General features: G+C 59.1%; 1 protein-coding gene across 3 annotated transcripts in view; it reads right to left on the bottom strand.

Annotated features, from left to right (window-relative positions):
* Nucleotides 1-612: 612 nt before the first annotated feature.
* Nucleotides 613-21623, bottom strand: part of PSTPIP1 (proline-serine-threonine phosphatase interacting protein 1) — a 41085-nt gene continuing 20074 nt past the window's right edge. For 2 of the 3 annotated variants that reach the window (XM_022580122.2, XM_089906969.1), the window contains exons 2-15: nt 20838-20938; nt 20414-20488; nt 12804-12838; nt 12457-12563; nt 10076-10138; nt 9338-9436; nt 8343-8388; nt 7242-7321; nt 6537-6635; nt 5358-5454; nt 4727-4817; nt 2217-2272; nt 1888-2021; nt 613-918 (exon numbers count right to left, since the gene is read on the bottom strand). In XM_022580122.2, the coding sequence (XP_022435830.1) occupies nt 787-918; nt 1888-2021; nt 2217-2272; nt 4727-4817; nt 5358-5454; nt 6537-6635; nt 7242-7321; nt 8343-8388; nt 9338-9436; nt 10076-10138; nt 12457-12563; nt 12804-12838; nt 20414-20488; nt 20838-20938 (1215 nt within the window). In that variant the 3' untranslated portion in view covers nt 613-786. The remainder of the gene's footprint in view (nt 919-1887; nt 2022-2216; nt 2273-4726; nt 4818-5357; nt 5455-6536; nt 6636-7241; nt 7322-8342; nt 8389-9337; nt 9437-10075; nt 10139-12456; nt 12564-12803; nt 12839-20413; nt 20489-20837; nt 20939-21623) is intronic. The other variant, XM_022580123.3, reaches the window with a different exon arrangement.

Here is a 21623-nt window from a genome sequence, read left to right as displayed (position 1 = left end):
TGGCTGGAGCAGGGCCGTGGCAGGCCTTGGGCAGCAGTAGAAGTTACATTTCTGGGGCCAAAAAGACAAAGGCTGGAGAGCACCAAGAGTGGAAGAAAAGCTTGGCCACCTCTGTGCCCAGGTCAGCCCGCATAGACTCCAGGCCTGCCTAAGCAACAATGCCACAGCCCCTCCGCCTCGGCAGACCTGTCACCTGTTTCCTGCCTGGAACTAAGCTTGGCTCATCCCCAGAACGTTCCAGGTGTCCCTCCTCCCTGTGCTCACACACCTGCCCTGTCCTGCTGCTCTTGCCTTCCCTGTGTTCTGTCTGCTGCTGCCCTGGTCTAGTCCCTCTGCCCCAGGAAGCCTGGTCTCCCCATCCCAGCTGTCCCGAACGTCTCCTTGCCCCTACCCCATCCTCCCTGACCGCTGCGGCCTTCTCCCATTGCCCGCTGTGAACGTGTCTGCCTGGCAGTTCCCCGGGACCCAGGGCTAGGGTACCTCCCCATCCCCAGCAGACCAGGGACAGACCTGAGCTGGGGCCTCAGTGACAACACTGCAGGTGGGGAGCTCTGCTCTCCTGGGCTTCTCCCCTCCTTTGCCTCCTCCGAATTGAGCACTTGGACACGGGTGCAAGGAGGAAAAAGAGCGCTCCTTTATTCCCTGTGGGAAGGACTGCTCGGGAGCAGCCGGTACCTTTCCTGAGGGTAGGCTCTGTCTTGAGGCCCCTGCGAGGCCAGGGCAGCGGTGGGGGCACTGCTGGCCCCGTGGACAGGACAGGTCCAGGCGGGGGCTACTGCCCCTTCCTTAAAGCTTCTCCAGGTAGGAGCCAGGGACAAAGCCACGCTGCCCATTCCGTTGCACTGTCCACCAGCCATCCTCCCCTTCCTGGATGACCTCCAGGATGTCCCCCGCAGAGATGTTCAGCTCATCGGAATTCTGGGCAAGAGAATGAAAACGCATCAGGCTGAAGGGGGCCTGCTGGGAGGGCCTCTGGTCAGGCGTTCCCCCAACCCCAGGCGGTAAATGCCAGCCTGTCTCCCAGATGGGCTGTCAGCTGAGACATGCCGGCCTCCTGGGGCTGCAAGACAAGGCCACTCTGGGCTAAGGCAGCCCTGGAGACATAGGGTGTGGGGTGCCTCGTGGGGCTCAGCCTCTTGTCCCCTCTGGTTTGTCATTGTGGGCCTCCCACACAACCTGGGGCTTCTTCCCCTGCTTCACCTCCCTGCCAATCCCTTCTTCCCCTCCCTGCTTCAGACGCTGCAACCTAGCAAGTCAGGTGTGTTTGCCACGCCCGCACCTCTGCTAGCCCTTGTCACACAGGCACACCGTCATTCTCCTGGGCTGTCTCCCTGTCCAGGGACCAGGCTTCGGGAGTCAGTGCAGCCCGCCGAGCCCCGAGGAGATGCTTGGCCTCAGTCCCAGTGGATCTGGAGTCCAGCTCTGTACTCCCTCACCTCAAACTGGGAGCAGATTAGACTCTTTGGGGATCTGGGCACAGCTGCCCTGTGGCTCCTTTACTCATCCTCCCCTTGTGGGCTTCAGAAAATCAACCCCGGCACAGCTGAGGGCCTCGTTCCGACCATGGCTTGTTCTGGGTGCCCGTGGTCACGGAGAACAAGGCCCTCACCCGTGGGTGCAGAGCCTGATCCTCAGACCGCTTCCTCAGATAGCTGCAGCTCTGCCAGCTGCTGCACACGCGCACACCTGCCTGTACACCGCGTGTGCTTGTGACCAAGGCCCTCGTGCCGTTTATCTTTCACTCAGCACGTCCACACTGGGCCCCGCCCAAGGGCCAGGTGCTGTTCTAAGGGCACCCACCCCAGCCCACTCAGTGCATGTGCCTACGTGCGAGCACACCCTTGGGCATGCTGGTGCCCTCCCAAGGAGGGGAGGGCGGGGCCTCACCTGGGCTGTGTAGTCATAGAGCGCCCTGTAATCCTGGGCTGGCAGGGTGTGGGGTCCTGGCACCTCCTGCACGGCGATGGCGGCATAGACACCCTCATTCCGATCAGAGGTGGGAGTCAGGGTCTCTGTGGAGGCTGAGAGCAGGGTGAGGCCTGGCACCCGCCCCTTACAAAGAACAGTGGTCCCTGGAGGCCCCCCTGATGTGGAGCTTCCCCAGACTTGGCCCAGCCTCTTCCCAACCCCTAACCTCCCAGCTGTTGGAAGGCCCATCTGTGCCAAGTAGGCATCCTCCCCTTCACCCCAGGTTGACAGTTGTCACCCCCAATTACCCGCAGAAGCTGCTGACGATGTTGTTTTGGGACTTCCATGCAGCAGCCCAGAGAACCTGGGGACAGGGAGGAAAGCAGGTGAGTCGGGGTGGGATGGGGGGAGTAGATGAGGCAGGGAGCCCACAGGGCTCCAGGGCTGGGGTTGCCCCTAGCCTCCAGGCACAGATGTGATTTATGGGCTGCCCCTCACCACGAGGGCTCCCTAAAGAGTGGTCCAGTGGCTCTTGCCCAGCCGCACTCTCCCAGTCCCTCACCCTGTAGACATCTTCTCAGTACCTGCTCCCTGCAGGGCCTAACTGGGGGCTCTAAGACCTCTGTGCTCCAGGGCCCAGGCCCTACACCCACCAGGCCCCTGCTCCAGCCTCCCCTGTGGGCAAAGGAGCTGCCCCCTAGAGCTTGGCCCACTCACACCTCGCTAGGACCTTCACCAGCCTGGGCAGCCCAGCCGCTCCCCGACCACACAAAGTGAGGTCCAGGAGGCAGTCCTGGGCTAGTTCACCCCTTACCTCGTGCCTGGCTCAGACCTGGACTGAGCTGGAGTCATGGAAGTTTGTTGAATAAAAGAGAGAAAAAAAAGGCAAGAATCAAGAGGCAGAGGCAGACACTGGGGTACCTAGTAAGGAACCAGATGTGGGTGCCCCGAAGCAGACAGTGCTAAGGGCTAAACGAGTAGAGGCTGATGCTACTTCCCCCGCTCAGGAAAGGCTTCCTGGCCTGGTGGGGTCAAGCCAAGTCTGCAAAGACTCAACTTTATCAGGTAGAGACTGGAGTGCAAGGCATTGCTGGTGAATGGGAGAGGAGTGCAAAGGTGCAGATTGTACAGACAGAGGAATTTGGGAAGTGGAGTGGACCAGTTTGGGGTGTACAGGAGATAAGACTGAAATAGGGACCAGGCCAGACCCCCAGGGGTCTTGAGTGCCCAGTAAGGGGCTGGGCCCATAGGAGGCTGTTCTGTAGTGCCAGGTGGGACACAGAGACCTTTCCCAGGGTGGGAGAATCCGGGACCCCCGCCCCCTTGCAGGGTTTGTGGAGCTGAGGGCCCAGGATGGAAACACATGGACAGGCATGCGTGGACTTGGCACACGTGGGAAGGCCTGATGCTAACTTGGGCCCTGCAGACTTAGTGCCTGTGGCACTCCTGCCCCTGCCAGATAGGGTTAACCCAGCAGGGCTGGGGCTGGAGGAGCAGCTCGTCGAGGCTGTGTGTGCCAGGGCTGTCTGCGCTTTTGACTCCGTTCCTCTGTCCACTCACTTCCTAGCCAGTGGCCCCTGCCCGTCCCCAGCCCTGCCTGGCTTCTGGTCCCCACACGGTGGTCCCTGCCTGTCCACTGCAACAGCCAGGCCTCTGCCTGTGCGACCTCTTTCTCTCTTTACCTTTCATGCTCATCAGACCCCTTTCTGTCCTTTCTTGATACTGCCCCAGGTGAGCTCTTCTGTCCCGCTGTTTAAGTGACCACGTGTGTTGGGATCTGGGTCCTCACTGGGAGTGCAGGGAGGTCTGAGTCCCCTAAGATTTTGGAATGATAGCGAGGGTAGGAATGCCCTCCTCCTGGGGTTCTTACTTTCTCAGGGTTCCCAGAGGAGCATGCCATGGTGCCCACAAGCCTCTGCCTCCCAGGAGCCTTCCTGCAGGGCGGCTCCAGAGGCCTCAGAAATGAGCTGTCCTCAGAGGACTGGGAGCCTGTCACCTCCACCCCACCCACCTCTCAAAGGCAGGGCCTTCTCTGCAGTGGGTTGGAGGGAGGGAGGAGGTCACGGAGGCCTGGGGGTGGGGGTGGGGCGCAGGCACCATGTGAAGCCCATGGATGCTCCTAGATGTGTACAGATGGGGAGCTCAGGGAACTGGCTCCTGGGTAGGGGGGCTCCCTGAGCAGGCCATGGCGCTCCCAGTGGGCTGTCACCGTCGTCACCCAAGGCCTGAACCAAGAGGGTCCTTAGGTCTGAGTCTGACCCCAACACGCATAGGCCCCGGGCCTAGAGGAGGTGTGTGACTTGTGCAAGTGACACGCTGGGGCCTGACACCAGGACCCTGGCACCTACCACAGCCAGGCCAGGGAAGGGGCCCTGGAAAAACCTGGAGAATTCTCCAAGAGTACTGGCTGTAGGGCCTTCTCCTATGCCCTGATCCCGTGCCAGTGGGAGACGGTTGCCACTGCAGCCTGACTGTCCAAGGCTCCAACCAGGCTAGCAGCAGAGCCCAAGGGGTCAGCCAGCCTGGGGTCTCCCTGGAGCTCTGAGCATAGTCGCTAGTGAATAAGGGAGCTGTGATTCTTTAATGCTTAGGTCCCCTCGGGCTGAGGGTGTCATGAGATTAGATTGAACCTGTCTTGTCCCCGAAGAGTGCCCAGCACCTAAACCCTGGCACCAGGCACATAATAGATGCCCAATAAATACATGTGGAAGAGCCAGTTGCAGGAGGAGAGGCTGGCCTCCCTCCCTGGCAGCCCCCGTTCCCCACCCCGGCCCCACCCTCTGTATCCCGTCCGGCTGGCACCCAGCAGGCGGCTCACCTCTTTATCATGCCACAGGACGGCTGAACACCAGGGCTGCTGGACAACGGGGCAACCTCCCGATCATAGTAGTTCTGGTAGGGCACCGGAGCTGCAGGCAGCAAGCGCATGAGGCCGAGGGTGGCAAGGGCAGGGCAGGCAGGACCTGTGCCACTCGGCACCCCATCCTCTCCCCATCCGGAGACCCAGACTGGGGCCCCACCTTACCATCCTTGCCCTGGCCACCTAGGTGCTTGAGGACAGGGCCTGCTCCCTTCCTAGAGATATCTCACTGTGGGTACCACCAAGACCGAATAGTCTAGACTCAAGATTTAGTGGTACCAAGCAGGCTGGAGCAGGTGCTCTGGAGAGGCTTCCTGCCTCTGTCCCTATCCTCATCTCCCCATCCAGTGTCAGTGTTCTTAAGCTCTGCTCATCCTCTATCTTGGATGAGGCGGCAGGCTAAGGACCCAACCAGGGGACTGCACTGTCCCTGACCCCTTCCCCGGGCCTGGCCAAGGCTTCTCCACCCAGAAAGGAGCTGTGAGCCACCCCAGTTCTGTCCTGGCAGTTGAGGCTCAGAGAACCTGGGCCAGGCCTAGGGAAGGCGGGCCTGGACCCAGAGGCTGTGCTGCCCGTACGTGGGCCTCACCTGGGGGCTCAGTGCCCGTGCTCTTGGCCTGGATGAAGCTGTCTATGTCGGCATCCACACTGCAGCCTTCTAGCGTCACTCGCACCTCTTCGTAGAGCTGGGGGCAGGAAAAAGCAGAGGCTGAGGGGCCAGGCCTCACCTCCATGCCCACATTGTCAAGCCTGCCCCCACTTCAGGTCTGAACTCTGACCAGGGGCCTTGAGGTGTAACTGCCCCAGGCCTGCCTGAGGGGTTAGAGCCCTGGCTGACAGCTTCGCCTGTTTCCGGAACACCTACTGTGCACAAGTTCCTTTGCAAGGGATTTACCCCACTCCTGTTCTCTGAGGTAGACACTGCTTCCTCATTTTACAGATGAGGAAATTCAGAGGAGAGTGACTTGCCCAAGGTCACAAAGCAGGAATTCAGTGTGCTGGGCTTTGGATCCGGTATGAGAGGATTCAGAGCCCACACTCCTTCCTCCGCTATAAGTAGGTCACCAGGTGGGCTCAAGTCATTTGGGGAGAAAACCCCCAAAACTCCTCACCCCATAGGCAGAAGGGGTTAGGCAAGTAACAACAGCGGGCATCAGGGAGTCAGGGCTGCCATGAGAGAGGGAACTTATGGCTCTAGGACTGCAAGGCCCCTGGCAAGGGAGGTGGTGGCCCCTCTCTGCTGAGGAGGACCCACCCAGCCCACCGGGCATGTAGAGCTCAGTAAGGGGGAACCAGGAGACCCTGGAGATGTCTAGAGACAGAAGAGGGACTGGACCTTGGCTCCTGCAAGCGCCAGGCCTGGAGCAGGGCAACCGAGGGTCCCCCAGCCTCTCTGCAAACCTCTGAGGTGCTGTGTCCACCTCCCTTCCCCATCCCAGCAGAGGGAGCATGTGCTCTGTGGCTCTGATAGCAGAGCCAAGGCCTTGGAGCAGGGGTGAGCAGAGAGGGCAGATGCCAGGGTAACCACAAAGCCCAGTCTGCAGGCAGAGAGGCTGTGGCCCTTTGTGGTACTGAGCTCCCTGTACTCGGGGGCCTGGGGCAGTGGCTCAGCACTGAGGTCGGAGACCCCTGAGGCCAGGGCTCGGACCACAGAGGACTAGGTATTTGCTGACAGGCTCAGGTGGACCTGGGTGCGCCATTGCTAGGAGGCTGCCCTCTCCTCACGCCCCCCTCCCACTCCCTACCCCTCCCTGCCCTCAGCCCCTACCTCATCATCCTTGACGCACTGCATGGAGAGCTGGTTGCAGTGCACCCACAGAGCATTGCGGAGGATGGTCAGCCGGTCAAACTCTTGCAGCTGAAAGGCCTGGGGGAGAAGCAGGGGCGGGGCGGGGGCTGCTGCAGGGCTGGGCCAGGCCAGGCCCCACTCAGCTCAGCTGGGACTGACCAGCCAGACCCCTTCTGCTGAAGCCAAGCCGAAAGGAAAGACTCTTCCTGGGCATCCCCACCCCCACCTCTGTGCCAGCTCCTGAGGCTTCTGGGGAGGGAAGTTGAACTGCCTGTGGGCTTCCTGCCCCGTCCTTCCTCCAGGCGTGGGGGAGTGTAACCCTGGGGAGCGTCTTAAGAGGAGCCCTGGACCCTGGATCCTGAGGCCTGTGTCCCAGGCCCTGCTCATCAGCAGAGCCCAGGGAAGCTATGGGTTTTGTCTGAGCCTCAGTTTCGGCTTCAGCCAAAAGGGGCGAAGGATGCCTGCCTGCAGAAGGGGACCCAGAGCACAAAGCCAGGCGGTGAGCTCCCCAGGGGCAGGGACTCAGCACAGGGCCTGTGGAGTGAGTGGATGAGTGAATGAAGGAAGGAATGATGCCTTTCCCGCAGCACTGCCTCTTTTCCCCCCGTGAAGCGGTGGGAGCGGGGATGGGCGTCCCTCCCATTTCGTAGCTCGGGAGCAGCCTCCACGCCGGGAGTGTCTCACCTCACAGGTGGCCCGGTGCTCCTGCTCCCACTCGCCCCGCACCTTCTCCAGCTGCTCGATGTTCTGCCTATACACGCGCTCTGGAAGCACAGGCAGTCCTTGGGGAGGCCAGCGGCCTAGACACCCCCCACAGGCCACCCCTTTGCTCCTGCAGTGCCCCTGCCCAGAGTGCCCTCCCCCTCCTTAGAGATACCTGCCCTGGCTGCTGGTGCTACATCTGAACGCTCGTAAGGGCCACCCACTGTGGTACTGCCCTTAGGGTGACTCTCAGCTCCCCCTGTGGTCCAGCTGCCTGGGGCTGGAGCAGAGCCTCATGCACCCAAAGTCAGAATCTGGGCCTCTCACCATCCCCAGGTCCCACCGTCTCACTTTCCAGATGGGAAACAGGCTCAGAGAGGGCAGCCCTGGAGGAGGGGTGAAGGGGAGCATTGGGAGCTATCGGGCTGGGAAGCCAGCAAGCTTGGACCATGACCTCTGTGGCCCCAGCCAAGGGAGCAGCTGGGTCCTGGGAAAGGCAGTGCTAGCAGGAGGGAGAGCCTTCCCAGGGAAAGGGAGCAACGGTAAGCTCTCTGTCCTAGGAGTTGTGTCAGCAGAGATAGGGGTGTTGGGGTCTTCTGGCATCAGGAGAAGGATAGAGGAGACAGAAGCCCAGAGAAGGCTCTGATGGGTTTCAGTGTATGTAAGAGAGAGAGAGGTGTGTGCGATGAGTGGGCCTGTCTCCCTTGATTGTGGCTGTGAAAGTCCTGGGCCCTGGAGCCAGATGGCTTGCGTTCAAATACAGTTACTACCACTTATTGGCTGTGTGACCTTGGGCAAGTTAATTAACCTCTCTGTGCCACAGTTTCCTTGTCTGTTAAAAAAAAGGGGATAGTAATAATGACCACCTTGCAGGATTGTTTTGAGTGTTAGTTAAAACATGCAAAGCACCAAGAACAGTCTTGGCAAATGTGAGAAAACGAATGGTTTCGTTTTACTTGCATAAGTATGGAAATGAGAGTGGTGAGCGTGACTGTGTCCCCAGGGTGAAGGAAGTGTGCTGTGGGGGAAGGGATGTCCAAGCCACCCTACCCCCTAAGCTGAGGAGGCGGGCTAGCCACGTACCTGCCTCCATGGCTGAGTCCTTGCACTGCTTGGCTTTGTTCTGGCTCTGAAGAGACAGAGGGAAAGCAGCATTGAAGCCCCGCCCCCGGGAACCCCCCAGCCCAGCCCTTGGGCTCCGAGTTTCCCTGGGCAGCCCTGAAGGGACTCTGTCACCCCCTCTCTGGCCACACAGGGGGACACTCAGGAGCCAACTGTGGGCAAGTTCTATCATTAACTCCAGCCTCACCCTACAAGGGCCCACAGCCTGGTTCCAGTAAAAAAGGAATAAAACAGAAACCTGCACTTCATGCAGGTACATGTGAAAACTAGATGTTGAGACCTAGAGGGAGAAATGTAGACCAGGGGCCGGGCCCTGGGGCCCCACGCCCACTGCTGAACCCACTGGCTGAGGCTGGGGCTCTGTCCCTGACTTGCTGCCACCAACTCACCTGCAGGCCCCTGCCCTGTCTGGGCCTCAGCTTTCCTGTCTGTGCAATGGGCAAAATGTGTTCTTGAGCCCTGGCATCTCTGACACTCCCACCCTGGCCAAGAGGCCAGAGCAGTCAGGAGCTTGGGTTCTGGACAACCTGGGTTTGGGTCCTTTCTCTGTTTCTGCCTGGCCCTCAGACCTTGAACAAGTCACTTACCATCTCTGGGCCTGTTTCCTCTCTGTGACATGGGCCTACTGAGCCCTTCTCCAAAGGGTTGTGTGAGGGTTAGCATCTGCTCTCATTGCCCTGTGAGCTCTGGGCCTGGGCTGCAGTGGGCCTGCTCTGAGGAATGGGTCCTTGGGTGCAGCCTGGAGATGGCAAAGGGGATCGAGCTGACTGTCTATCTAGACCCTGAGATTCTAGGAAACCCATTTCACAGACAGAGGGATGAAGGTTCAGAGCGAGGTGAGCAGCCAGGATATCCCAGATGCAGACCTTGCCTTGGAGTGTCTGTGGCACCCCTTCCCTCCCTCCCCACCCTGCCCCAGCCCTGTGACACCACATGGCCTCAGGGGCTCCACGCACCTTCTCCACCTGCTTCTGTTGACCATTGGTGCTAATGCGCTCGAAGGCCTGCTCGGCGTCGTCTGCATCTCGGCACTTCTGCTCATATGTCTTCTTGGACTGGGGGGTGTGTGTGGAGGGGCGTGACTTGGGGGCCCCAAGTGAGGCTCCTGAGCCCAACCTCCCTTCTCCCTGTTGGGGGCTGTGGATGGGTTGGGGGCCTCCTCACCAGGGACAAGGATTTGGGGATCCAGAATGGAGATGGAGAAGGGAGTCTTGTTCCCAGGCCCCTTCCCAGTGGGGACAATGTAGCCCTGCCCACAGCCCCGGCCTCTTCACAGGTGTGGTCACATCAAACCGCCAGCAGGGGCCTTAAAACGCCATGCATCATCACGATGCCAGCCTCTGCACACGTGGTGGAGCTATTTTTCTCCTTACTCAGTGAACTAGGAGACGCACCTCAGGGGTCCCTTCTCCCTCCGCCCCTGGAGTCCCCAGCTGACAGCCTGGATGACCCCTGTAGACCGCTGTCCGGGACTGGCTGCTTGCCCATCAGTCAGGAGCCCCCCAAGGTCAGGCCGTGGGCCAATCTGCATGGCACCCTGGGAGCAAGTGCAACACCAAGAACCCAACAGGCCACTGTGCCTGTTGCTGGATGGAGGCCTGAGGCAAGCCCTGTCCCAGGTGCCCAGTCCAGGGCTCCTGGGATCCACACCCTGACCCCTGCCACCCCTCCAGGCCTAAGACCCTTGCACTCACCTCCATGGCCTTCTTGTGGAGCAACAGCTTGCTCTTCTGGACACGGTCCATGATGGCCTCATACTGCAGGGGACACGAGGCTCTGAGCTTGGGGCCGTGGCCTCAGGACACTCCCTTAGGCCCAGAGGACGGGGTGTCCTTGGGATGAGGCCCAGCATTCCTTCCTGGCTCTGAAGGGGGTGGTGACAAGATGCCCTCCCTCTCCCTCAGCCTGCTCTTTCACAACTACTGCTCAGAACAGAAAGCTAGAGGAGCCCGGGGCATGGATACACATGGTGTTTCCTCTCCCTGCAGACCCCAGCCAGGACTTGGTCTCTAGCCCGGGAATACCCAGCCTACCTACGTGCACATGTGCACACACACGCATGCTGTCCTTCACTCACAAGCCTCTGTACCCACTCAAACCCATCATACCCCGTGTACACACGCTGGCACACACGCACACACATAAGTAAACGTTAACAGGCCCCCACACTCCCCCTTGCATATACACAAGGCCTTCACAGAGCAACCTCAGACACCGCTCACAAGTACACATACGTACACTCTCCCATGTCCGCCACACACAGCCATGGGCCCTGTGTACACACCCCAGACTTGGTCATGGTCACCCGCTGGTGCACACGGGGCCCCTGCACCTCCACCTCGCCTCCCAGGCTCCTTGTACAGACGGAGAGGATGGAACTCGGCCTGGACAGAGATTGACTCTAAGGATAATGGGAAATGAAACACCTCTCGTGTTGGGGCTGGAGCCGGTTCGTGCCTGGGGTCTCAGTGGGGCCGGTGCCAGCGGGGAGACCTCGAGAAGCCACCTGGTCACACACACACACACACACACACACTGAAACACATGCCCATGCTCACAGGTGTGTAGAGGTGTCCTCTCGTTCTCCTGGGTGCACACCCATGTCCATACATGCACACGTGTGCACACACACCCAGGCAGCCTTCCCCGCACACTACATCACGGCTGTCCTTCGCTTGTGGGAGCCCTGATCACACTCTGGAACTGTCCCTCTGTCCAGAACAGCTTTTTCAGACATCACAGCCCCACTGACCACAGGAAAGCTCAAAACGGCCATCCTGGGGCCTCGCTGTCACAGTAGATGCTCTGCAAGCAAGTCCCAACTCAGAGGGGTCGCCTGCTGCAGCTCCTTAAGGCTGGGCCAACTTCTGGGGCTGGCTTGAAGGACCCATCGTCTGCTCAGGAACCCAAATTTAGAATCGTGAAAGCCTGAGGCCCCAGCTGGCCAGATGGGCAGACAGGGAGTACAGCCACACTAAATTTCTGTGGCCAGAGCTACTAATCGGAGCCAGCACCCTGCCTGTGAAGGCTGCAAGGGGCCTAGTTCTGGGCTGGGTCCCCCAAAGCTTGGCAGGTGGATGTAAGTGTCCCATCCCACAAGAGGGAAACAGGCACAGAGAGGGTAAGTGGCTTGGCCGGGACACCCAGTCCCAGCCTGGCCCCAGCCATGAACTGTTGCCTTCTGTCCCTTCACAGCTCAGTTGTGTGGAATTTTCCATTTTCAGTTCTTTGGACAGTTTACAATAATGCTTCCTCTCCAAGCAAGAAGTGCTCCTGTGCCCTGGCCCCTCCCACCCTGTCCAAGGCACCACGCTCATCACTAAGGCCCTGAGAGGCTGATCATGTGTCCGTACCTGCCTTCCCAGAGGGCCACGTGCTCAGCCAGTCAGAGAGTCTCAGGCTTGGGAGGGGGCCCTGGGACACAGGGGTCACCAAGCCCACCTCCCATCCAACCTCTGCAGCTTCCCTGACAAGTAGCCTCCAGCCTCTGTTTGTATACCTCCCATGATGGGGACCTCACTTCCTCTCCATGCAATCCCTCCATCTAGGGACAGCCACACCCTACAGATGGGTGAACAGTACCTTTGGATGCTGAGGTAGGCTCGGCAGCCCCCACTCCCCACAAGCTCTGTCTGTTCCCCTCAGCCTCAGGCAGCCCTGCAGAGTGGCTGCAGTGACTGACTCCCAAGTCTTCCTTTCTCCCAGGTAAACAGCCCTGATCCTTGGGCTCAGGACCAGTTTCTGGTGACTCCCCAACTTAGGTTGCCTCCTTTGGATACCCCCAAGCTGTCATGGACCCTCTACAGCCTGTTGTAGTAGGATGATCAAAAAGACCAAGGTCTTTCCCTCTTCCTGGCCTGAGACAGCGCAGGGGGAAGACCCCCAGTGGGGCTTTCAGGCCCAAGAGCTGGGCCCTGGTCCCAGTACCAGGCGTCTGTCCACAGCCCCCTCTCCTCCTTCAAATCGCCATCACCCGCAAGCCTGGGGTGCTGCCCATCGGGAGAGCCCGTCCCCTACTGCCTCCACAGCGACAACAGCCACCGCCCACTCGAGGCCCATCCCCGCGCCCCCTTACCTTCCTCCTCTGCTCCTTTTGCCTCTCACGAAACTCCTCCAGGCTCCGCAACTCCTCACGCAGGGCCAGGGCCAGCTGGATGTGGGCGCTGCCCACGTTCTCCATTTCTGGGGGTGGAGTAAGGACAGTGGTCCCCGGTGTCAGACCTGGTGGGCCCCAGCCACTCACATATTTGCCCCTGTCTGGGCCAGCCCACCCCAACCCCACAGCTCATCTCTGTCACCCCCAAGTCCTCCACCAGCCTCGACTCCCGGCCAGCATCCATCCATCCCCAACGGTGGGGGATCTGGCGTTCCCAGAAGGTCCTGTCACCCTGCAGCCTGGAGTGGGGAGCAGGTGGGACTTACGCTGCTTCAGAGAGTCAAAGGAGGCCCTCAGGGAGCTGCAAAACAGAAAGACCAGGGTCAGCAGGAGGACAGTGCAGGGGAACCTGAAGTCCTGGCTGGGCCAGGGGACTTTTATTTTGGTGGGAGGGCCCTGGCTTACTCACACACACTGACCTAGATCCCAGGGACCCTCTAGCCAGACTGTGACCATCCGCTCAGAAATCAAACCTCCCACTGTGACAGAATGCTCTTGGCTTCTGCACATCTTCAGGGCCCTGCCTCGAAGCAGGAGAGGGTGGGCTTCAGAACTGGCAGGTGGCCTGAGGACATTTTGGAGGGGGCTGTGGGGGAAGAAGGGGACAAGCAGGGCAGAGGTGATGGAGGGGAGAGATGTAGGGGTCTTCGGACAGGATGAATAGGAGGTACAGGTGAGGACAGTGAGAAACTGAGGGGCTCCCTGGTCCCTGGCTAGGTGGCTGGGTGGATGGTGGTGACACCTCTGAGAGGGGCCAAGGAGGGAAAATGGGGAGTTATTTTAGGGTGCACTAAGCTTGGGGTGCCTGAGAAAACCCAGCAGGAGGAGTTAGGAGGCACCAGGTGTCCAGTCTGAAGCAGACATGCAGACACTGCCCACTCCAGAGAGGGCACCAAGGAGAAAGGAAAGGGAAGGGGCTGGCTGGGCATAGGAGGTGTGAGGGGGTTATGCCCAAGGGTAGGGTTGCCAGATGGAGCAAATAAAAATACAGGCCACCCAGTTAAGTTCAAATTTCAGATAAACAACAAATAGTTTTTGAATGTCAACATGCCCCATGTAATATTTGGAACACACTTAAATTTTAAAAATATTTGTTGTCTATCTGAAATTTAACGGGGCATTCTATATTTTATCTGGCAGTCCTGCCAGGGGGCTGTTTCCCAGAGCTACCAACGGAGTTGAGATCTGAGCAAACATGTCGGAGCCCACTCGGGGCCCAGTCTTGTCTGCTGCTTAGAGCGGGACTGACGGTAAGTGCCTCGCCCCAGCCCATCAGCTCTCAGGGGCAGGGGCCTCTCAGAGGAGTGAGCTCCCCCTCCTGGCAGAGGAGGGAGGTGACTTGGAATCCCAGGCTAGGAACCTGGGTAGGGGCTTCCTGCTCTGGACTCCCAGGTGCGTTAGAAGCAGACCCTGGAGCCAGACGGCCTGAGTTCAATCCAGGCTCTGCCACTGACTCTTTGTATGACCTTGGGCAAGTTACCTAGCCTCTCTGTGCCTCAGTTTCCCCTTCTGTAAAATGGGGATAATAGCACAAACAGAATGGTTATGAGGATTAAATGAATGTATATGTATAAAGCACCTCTGAGCTGGTGCAAAGAAGATGCTTTACAAGGGTTGCTGTTGTGCCACCCTCCCCTGAGCCCACTACTGCACACCCTGACCTGGGGGTCCCCCAGGCCTCTTAACCTGACCTGAGCTGTAGCTCCAAAATGCCCCACCTAAGGGCTTACTGCATGCCCCCTCTTATCAGAAACCCCCACTGGATTTGTCTTCAGGTAGGGGGTCCCCTTGAGGCAGCCGCATAGATTGGGCACCTTTCACCTCCACTCCCTGCAGCCCTGTGGGTACCAAGACTCCAAGTGCACAGAGACGGTGTGTGGAGGTTGCAGATTGGCCCTGAAGTGAGGCTTGTCTATCTCAAGGGTAAAATTCTCTGCCTGTGTTTATGGCCCCTTAACTCCCCCCTCACCAGGACGCCTGAGGAGCCACAGTCAGTCGAGGCCGATAGGGGAACTGAGGCCCGAGTGTGGCCAGGCTTGCTGGGGTCACACACAGGCAGCGGCGGGGATCCTGTTGCTGGCCGCATCCTGCTGCAGCCCATCCAGCCTCTCTGCGGGGCAGCGCTCCCGCCCACTGGTGGCCATATGGCCACATGACACCCAGTGAGACAGCCCTGCCCACCCGCCTGCATTTCCCCTCAATCCTTGCAAGGCAGGCTTCACAGGGGGGGCTCCCTCCTCCCATGGGGACAGTTAGGGAAACTGAGGCCATGGAGGAGCAGCAGACCAGCAGCAGCAGCATCACCTGGGAGTTTGTTAGAAACGCAGATTTCAGGCTCCACCCCAGTCCTCCTGAAGAGGAAGCTTGGAAGAGGGGCCCAGCACACTGTGTTTCAACAAATCTCCAGGGGCTGCTGATGTACGTTCAAATGCTGGCCTAAATTATGTAATCCTCACACCTCTGCCAGGCGGGGAGGGTACCATCATTATCCACATTTTACAGATGAGAAAAACACGGGTCAGAGAGGTAAAGAAACTGACCATGGCCACACAAGTGGAGAGAGCTGGAGCCTTCTGCTTCTTACCAGAGGAAGGAAGGGGCGATTGCCATGGTGACCCCACCTGCCCTGGCGGGGGGTGGAGAGGTCAGGACTCTTCTCTGACAGAATTGACACCTTGCCAGCGGTTACACCTCCTTCTCACACACTCATCTCCTGCCTCAGTCTCCCCATCCATGGTTAGAGCCTCTCTAGGTCCAGTATGGCCACTTCTCCATGCCCCATCATGACCCACAGCATGACCACACCCTGCCCAGACCCCTCCCACAGGCTGGGGCTTGCACACCCACTGCTTGGTCCTCACCTCCTTTTAGACTGCACGTCTCACAGACACCTCAAACTCAGAGTGTCCGAAACCGGACTCATCGCCCTACAAACCTGCTCCTCCTGCAGGGCTCCCTTCTCAGCAAAGGCACCACTGTCTACCAGGTTATGCACACCAGAAACTTACGAGCCGCCCTTGACTCCACCCTCCTCCCCCTCTGTTACCTTCTTTTTCACTTCCCAAATCTCCTATGTGTCCACCTCTCACTGCCACCACCCTAGCCCCTGCCCCATCACCTCCAACCCTCCAGCTTCACTTCTCACCTGTTATCCCCTGTTCTTTGGCCACCTACCAGTTCCTTCTATATGCCATGTTCCTTCTTGCGCAGGGCCTTTGTACATGCTAATGCCCTATGTGCAGCATCTTTGCCTGGTTTCCTCTTCTGTCCCTTCGGAGCACTTGTTCCTATTGTCATCTTGGGTTGATACCTTGAGTGTCTGTCACAGCACTGAACTGTGAGGCCACTGAACAGCGGCAATGCCTGGTTCTCCTCCCCATTGTCCCTAGGATTACAGCCCAGAGCGATAAGTTCCAAGGCCTTTCTCAACTCCAAACCACTCAGGGAAACCATGACCCAGATTTCCCAGAGCTCTCCTCTACCGTGTCTCCATCACATGTCAAGGATGGGGACCCCTGGCAAGCCTCTGACCTCTGTTATCAGTCACCAGTGTCGTCATGTGTAACTCATCCCATTGCCCCTTTCAATCCTGCTCTCAGGACACTCAGCCTGGAATTCTGTTCCAAACAGTCTGAATTTCCAGTGTAAATGTCTCCTTCTGTACTTCTGTACCACCATGTGACACGCATCATCTCGTGGTCCCTGCTTTGCCATCCCACCCCCTGTGCACCAGCCAGCCAGGAGGCCCCTGCCTCCCAGCTCACAGGAGATGGGCCTCTTGCTCCCCTTGCTGGAGGCTGGGCCTGAGTGAGCTGACCCCAGAGGAGCCCTGATGGGAACAGGGCCCGCCTCTCTCCCTCCAATATCCTCAGTGATACCTTCATGCTCTGAGCTCAGAGGAAGAGAGATCATGAAAAAAATCCCTCTCTTTTGACAGGAAAACACAGCGTTTTAGGCTGTGACAAGTGGGGGTGAAGCAGGGACGAGAGGGTGTGAGGACTCAGGTGGGGGCCGTCCTTGCTCGCGGCTACTGCAAAGGGGCTCGCAGGAAGCTGCCCCCAGCCCTGCCTCAAATCCCCTTTATTTCCTGAACCCCTGCCCCATGCAGCTTCTACAGCTTGTGACACCCGGCACCCTACGTGGCACAGGATGAACGAGAGGTGGGGGGAGGTGACAGCTTTCCGGGGGAGGTGGTATTTCAGCTAGACCTCGCAGGGGAGAAATGAGGGCAACAGCCAGAGCAAAGGCCCCAAGGTTGGAAGGAGAGTCAAGGTGAACTTTCTGTAAGGGCTGGATGTGTGGTTTAGATGTTATGGGTAAGCCCCTGCACCCACCTAGCGCTTCTTTAAGATGCATTTGAAAGGGCTTGTGGGGATCCCTCGAGTTGGGGACCAGGTCTTATCTGTGTGTCCTCCATTGCCACTGCCCAGCAGATGCTTGCTGAGTTAATGTGTGAAGGAGGAGAATGCTAAGCATCACTTGAAGGTGGGAGTAACCTTGTTTTAATATATGTGGCTGAGTCTCCGGCCTTCTGGCCAGTCTGAGGTCAGGGGATGACACAGAAATGCTCTATTTCAGGCAGCAGGGGTGGGGAGGCTGGCCTGCTTCACCCTCTCAGCTCTCGCTGGGCTATTTCTGGGGTCACTTCACCCCTTGGCTTTTGTCCTCCTCGTTCACCGCATCCAGCCTATGCACCCCCAGCCCTCCGCCCACCCTCCCAGGGGCTGAGAATGAGCATCCCACGAGACACAGGGGCCTTGGCCATGGGGAGGCAGGGGGCTCCCCCTGACCAGGAGATGGGCCCTGGAGGATGAGCTACCAGTCCCCACATGGAGTGGCCAGGCCAGCTTTGCCAGGTGCCAACCCCACAAGTCTCCACGGCGACAAGGAAGCGACCCATGTTGTCATGGTTGCCACTCACCCTACCCACAAAGAGCCCTCCCTCCGCGTTGGTGTGGGATGGGGCAACCCGGTCTAAGCCAAGACCCTGACAGGCAGGCAAGGCCAGAGTGTCTGGGAGAGCTTCCTGGAGGAGGTGGGGCATGAGAGGGCCCTTGGAGTGATGTTCTGATGCAAAGGACTGGGGACGAGAGTGAAGTTACCCTCAGTGTGCTAGACCCTGGCTTCAGAACAGTGAGGCCCTTTGTTTTAAAAATTCTGAATCCCTCCCAACTCAGCCTAGGGCATGGCACATAGTAGGTGCTCCAAACATGCTTGGCTGGATGATGGATGCTTGGCCCACGGTTAAAGAAAGGAATGACTTAATGGTGTCACCAACCCTAGTACATGCCTTGTGGATCAACAGCAATAATTGTGAAGTACCTACTGTGCATAGTCAGCTGAGCTGGGAGCTGCAAGGGGCACAGCCCTACGGGAAGCAGCAGGTGAGCTGGGATGGTCTGCCTCCTGCCTCCTGACTCTCTGGTTCTGAATGTGCCCTGAGCTTTCCAACCTCCAGCCTTTGTCCGTGCCGGTCCTCTGTCAGGAAGGTGCCTTCCCTTCCCCTCCACCTCTCCCAGGAGGTGCCCTCTGCTCTGCCCTGCTCCTCTGGCCACCCCAGCTCGATGGGGAACTCGGGGCAATGCTGGTATGCATGCACTGCTCCCAGCCTGCTCTGGAACCCGTGTGGCTGTGCAGAGGTGCCCCTGTGGGTTTTGTTCCTGCCTCTCCTTCCACTGGTTAGGCTGAGCCTTAGGGCCTGGCCCTCCCAGCCCAGGCACCAGCTCCTCCTTGGTAGGCAGCAAGGTGGACCCTGACTCTCCTCCCTTCCCTGGCCTGGGGCCCCACCCTGGTGCTCCCACCTTGGATGGAAGCTGTGTCTCTAAGGATAGGGCCAGGGCCAGGGAGGGGCTGGGCCTCAGAGGAAATGGTCTGGGCTGGCCAGGCAGGCTCCTTAGCGTTAAACTAAACCGGGTGACCCCAATTTATCTTACTTATAGAGGGGCCCATGAGATCGTAAAGACTCCTGCTGTTTACTGAGCATCGCTGTGGCTTGGCACTCTCTGCTTGACATTGTGACTGTCCAGAGCAACTCTTGGGAGTGATTGTCCCCTTTCACAGCTGAGGACCCAGGGCTCAGAGAGGGGGAGTGACCATCCCAGGGTCACACAGCATATAGGGTAGGGCAGACCTTGACCCACTCGGCCTCCTATAACCACGCAGGGAATCAGTGCTGCCCACAGCCTCGCCCTGGCCACTTCTGTGCACCTCTCCACCCTTCCCACCGCTCACCTGGCTCCATTCCCACTTTATTCTCTTCATTGGTGGCTTCTCCTTCCTTATTTTAAGTCCCCTGTGACTCACAGCCCCCTGAGTGTGCTTCACGCAGTCCATCTCCAGCCTGACCTGCCACCGTGACCCTGCCTGGAGCACTTCCCCCAGGAGGTCTCCTCTCTTGTTGGGAAAGTTCTCCTTTTCCAGCAGGCCTGGGAGGGCAGGAGGTGGGCAGGGACTCCCCCTGGGTCATGCTCCCTTGATTCCACCCCCTGCCTGGAAGACAAAGAAGGTCCCCACAGATTTCCATTCGTTCCTCACCATGTCCTGAGCCCTCCTCTGCGCTGGCATTCAACCTCGGCCCTGCCATCTTTATCTGCTCAACAGCCCACGGGAGTGGGCAGATGAGAACCCGGTTCAGAGAGGTTAAGTCACTTGCTCCCAGTCACACAGCTCACAAAGGTCAAGTGGGGACTGGGGCTCCTGCGTTCGTACTCCTGAAGCTGCCGTTCACACACTGTGGTCCAGCACAGGACCCTTGGGCCTTGAGCATTCAACTCCCCTGGCTCACACCACTCTTCAACCTTCCTCTAGCCCTCCCTAAGTTTTCCCTGACTCCAGGTTGGAAGCAGGGACCAGCCAGGGTTGCCTATGTCTTTAGGAGACTTAGAGCGTGTTGTTTATTCAGACAGTCAAACAAGGGGACCCGGTTCTGGGCTTTGCAGCTGACGGGGTCCAGGGCCACTTTCCTTGGGCAGAGTCAGACGCTCACAGGCCTGACCCCTGTGGGAGCAGGGGCAGGGGGCAGGGGTTGCTATGGCAGCCGTAGGCTGAGTGAGGTCTTGCGGCTCTGGGGTAGGAGGAGAAGGACTCATCAGAGCCCTACCAGGACTTGGAGTCCAGGGTCCTGTCTGCCCCTCAGCCTGGCTCGGTCCTCATGCAGTAGGGAGAGTCCACACGTCCCGAGGCAGCCCCTCCACTCCACTGTTAGAAAGTTCTCCTTAGCTGCCCTCAAATCGTCATTCTGTCTCCACCTGCGTCCCCGCCTGACAGTCCGCACACAGAGGCCCAGGCCCCAGGGCCAGAGAGGCCCAGCGGCTTCACAGCAGCAAGTGCCCTTACTACCTTCCCTCCCAGCCAGGCCTGAGCCAGCCCTGGACTCACATACTCCTCTGAGGAAGGTCGTACTGCCATCTGCTCACCGATGAGGAAATGGAGGCACAGAGTGTCAGTGACCCCCCCACCAAGGTCCCAGGGCTAACGGGTGAGGAACTGGCACCCCCACCTGTGGCCACACAGTCCCTCCTGGAAGCCTGAGCCGATGCTGCGGGGTCTCGGGCAGCCAGTGGGGTCCTGTCACCTCCCCTCAGGGGTCTCAGGACTTAGATGGAGGCCGCCCAGAGGGTGCGGGCTGTGTGCAGGCACCTGAGGACAGATGACCTCACCCCCTGCCCAGGGCCTCCTTGGTGCTCAGACTGCTGGCTTTCTTCCCACACACAGAACCTGACCTCACCCAGAATGCCTGACTCCCAAGAGAGATGCCCTCCAGGCACCCTGCCCTGGGAGCCATCCAGACCCTCGCCGGCCCTCCCCAGTCCACCCCACACGGGGAGGCCCTACACCCTGTGGAAAGTGCCTGGCGAAGCAGGAGGGGCCCTCTTACTTGATCTCTGTCTGGCCGCCTGCCTTCCGGGCGATCTGCACCAGGTCCTTCCCATACCGTTCCTCTGCCTGGGCCCTGCAATGACAACCCATGGGCGCTGCGTCTCCTCCACTTCCGCCGCCCGCGGCTCAGACTCCGCCGGCGGTGGCAGGAGGACCTGACGGTCCACCCGCTCAGCCTCTGGGGGCCAGCTGGCCGGCGGGCTCCTCCTTGAGAAGGATAAGCCTCCAGCCCTTCGTCTAAATAAGTGTTGGCTAAATTCAAGGACATCTGGAGGAACATTAGATTATTTGCCCACTTGGGGGAGGCCCAGGCCGGGACAAACAGGAGAGTCGCGCTCCTGGCTTCTTACAGCGGGGCGTGGGGTGGGGCGCAGCCAGGACGGGGGCTCGGCCGCTTCCCAGGGGCTGGGGGAGGGGCTCACCTCTGCCTCAGCAGCTCCTCCACGTCCTTGCAGGTCCTCCTGCCGTCCAGCAGCCGCTGCAGCAGCACCTCGTAGCCCGTGTGGGCCGTGAAGTCCCTGCACTGGAGCACAGGACAGAGAGGCGCGTGAGGGCCGCAGCCAGGCTGCGTGGGTCGGGGCAATGCAGACGGCAGCCTGGCGAGGACGCTGCTGACCTCCTCCAGCCTGGCCTCCCCGTCTGCCCTATCCAAGAACGAGCTCTTGGGACTCAGGACCTGGCTTTGAGACAGGCTGGGACCTGGGCCCCTTTGCAGCAGTGCTGCGGTGCTGGCACCTGGACACACCTCTCCTCAAGCTACAGAATACAAAGAAATTATACGGGACTAAAAATAACGGCGTGCGTGTGCATTTGGGGCAAATTCTGGACCCAAAGATACAAAAGACCGAGAAAACCTCAACTGCCACTTCTGAAGAGCCGGGGGAGCAAAAGCTCCTTGCACACAATACCAGCTAAAGGGTGGGCAAACCACCTAAGCTACCCCTCCAGCCCGACCCCTGGACACACCCCAACCCTCACCCCGTATAAAGAACAAGTTCTCCCCCCTTGAGCAAGCGGGCAAACAAGGGAACGTGTTGTTTGTTCTCGCTCCCCGGTGCTGCGGCAGGGGCCCCAATAAAACCTTGCCTGAATTTCTTGTCTGGCCTCTGATCAATTTCTATTTATTAAGGAAGCCAAGAACGCTGGTTGGTAACAGCTTCACACAGGCACACAGTAGGTCCCCCATCTGTGGAGGTACCAGGTGTAGG

The sequence above is a fragment of the Delphinapterus leucas genome, chromosome 2 (genome assembly GCF_059928025.1).
Source record: "Delphinapterus leucas isolate spDelLeu-1000000601 "Yukka" chromosome 2, BTC_Dleu_Yukka2, whole genome shotgun sequence".
NCBI lineage: Eukaryota > Metazoa > Chordata > Mammalia > Artiodactyla > Monodontidae > Delphinapterus > Delphinapterus leucas.
This window is presented reverse-complemented; position numbering and strand designations above follow the sequence as displayed.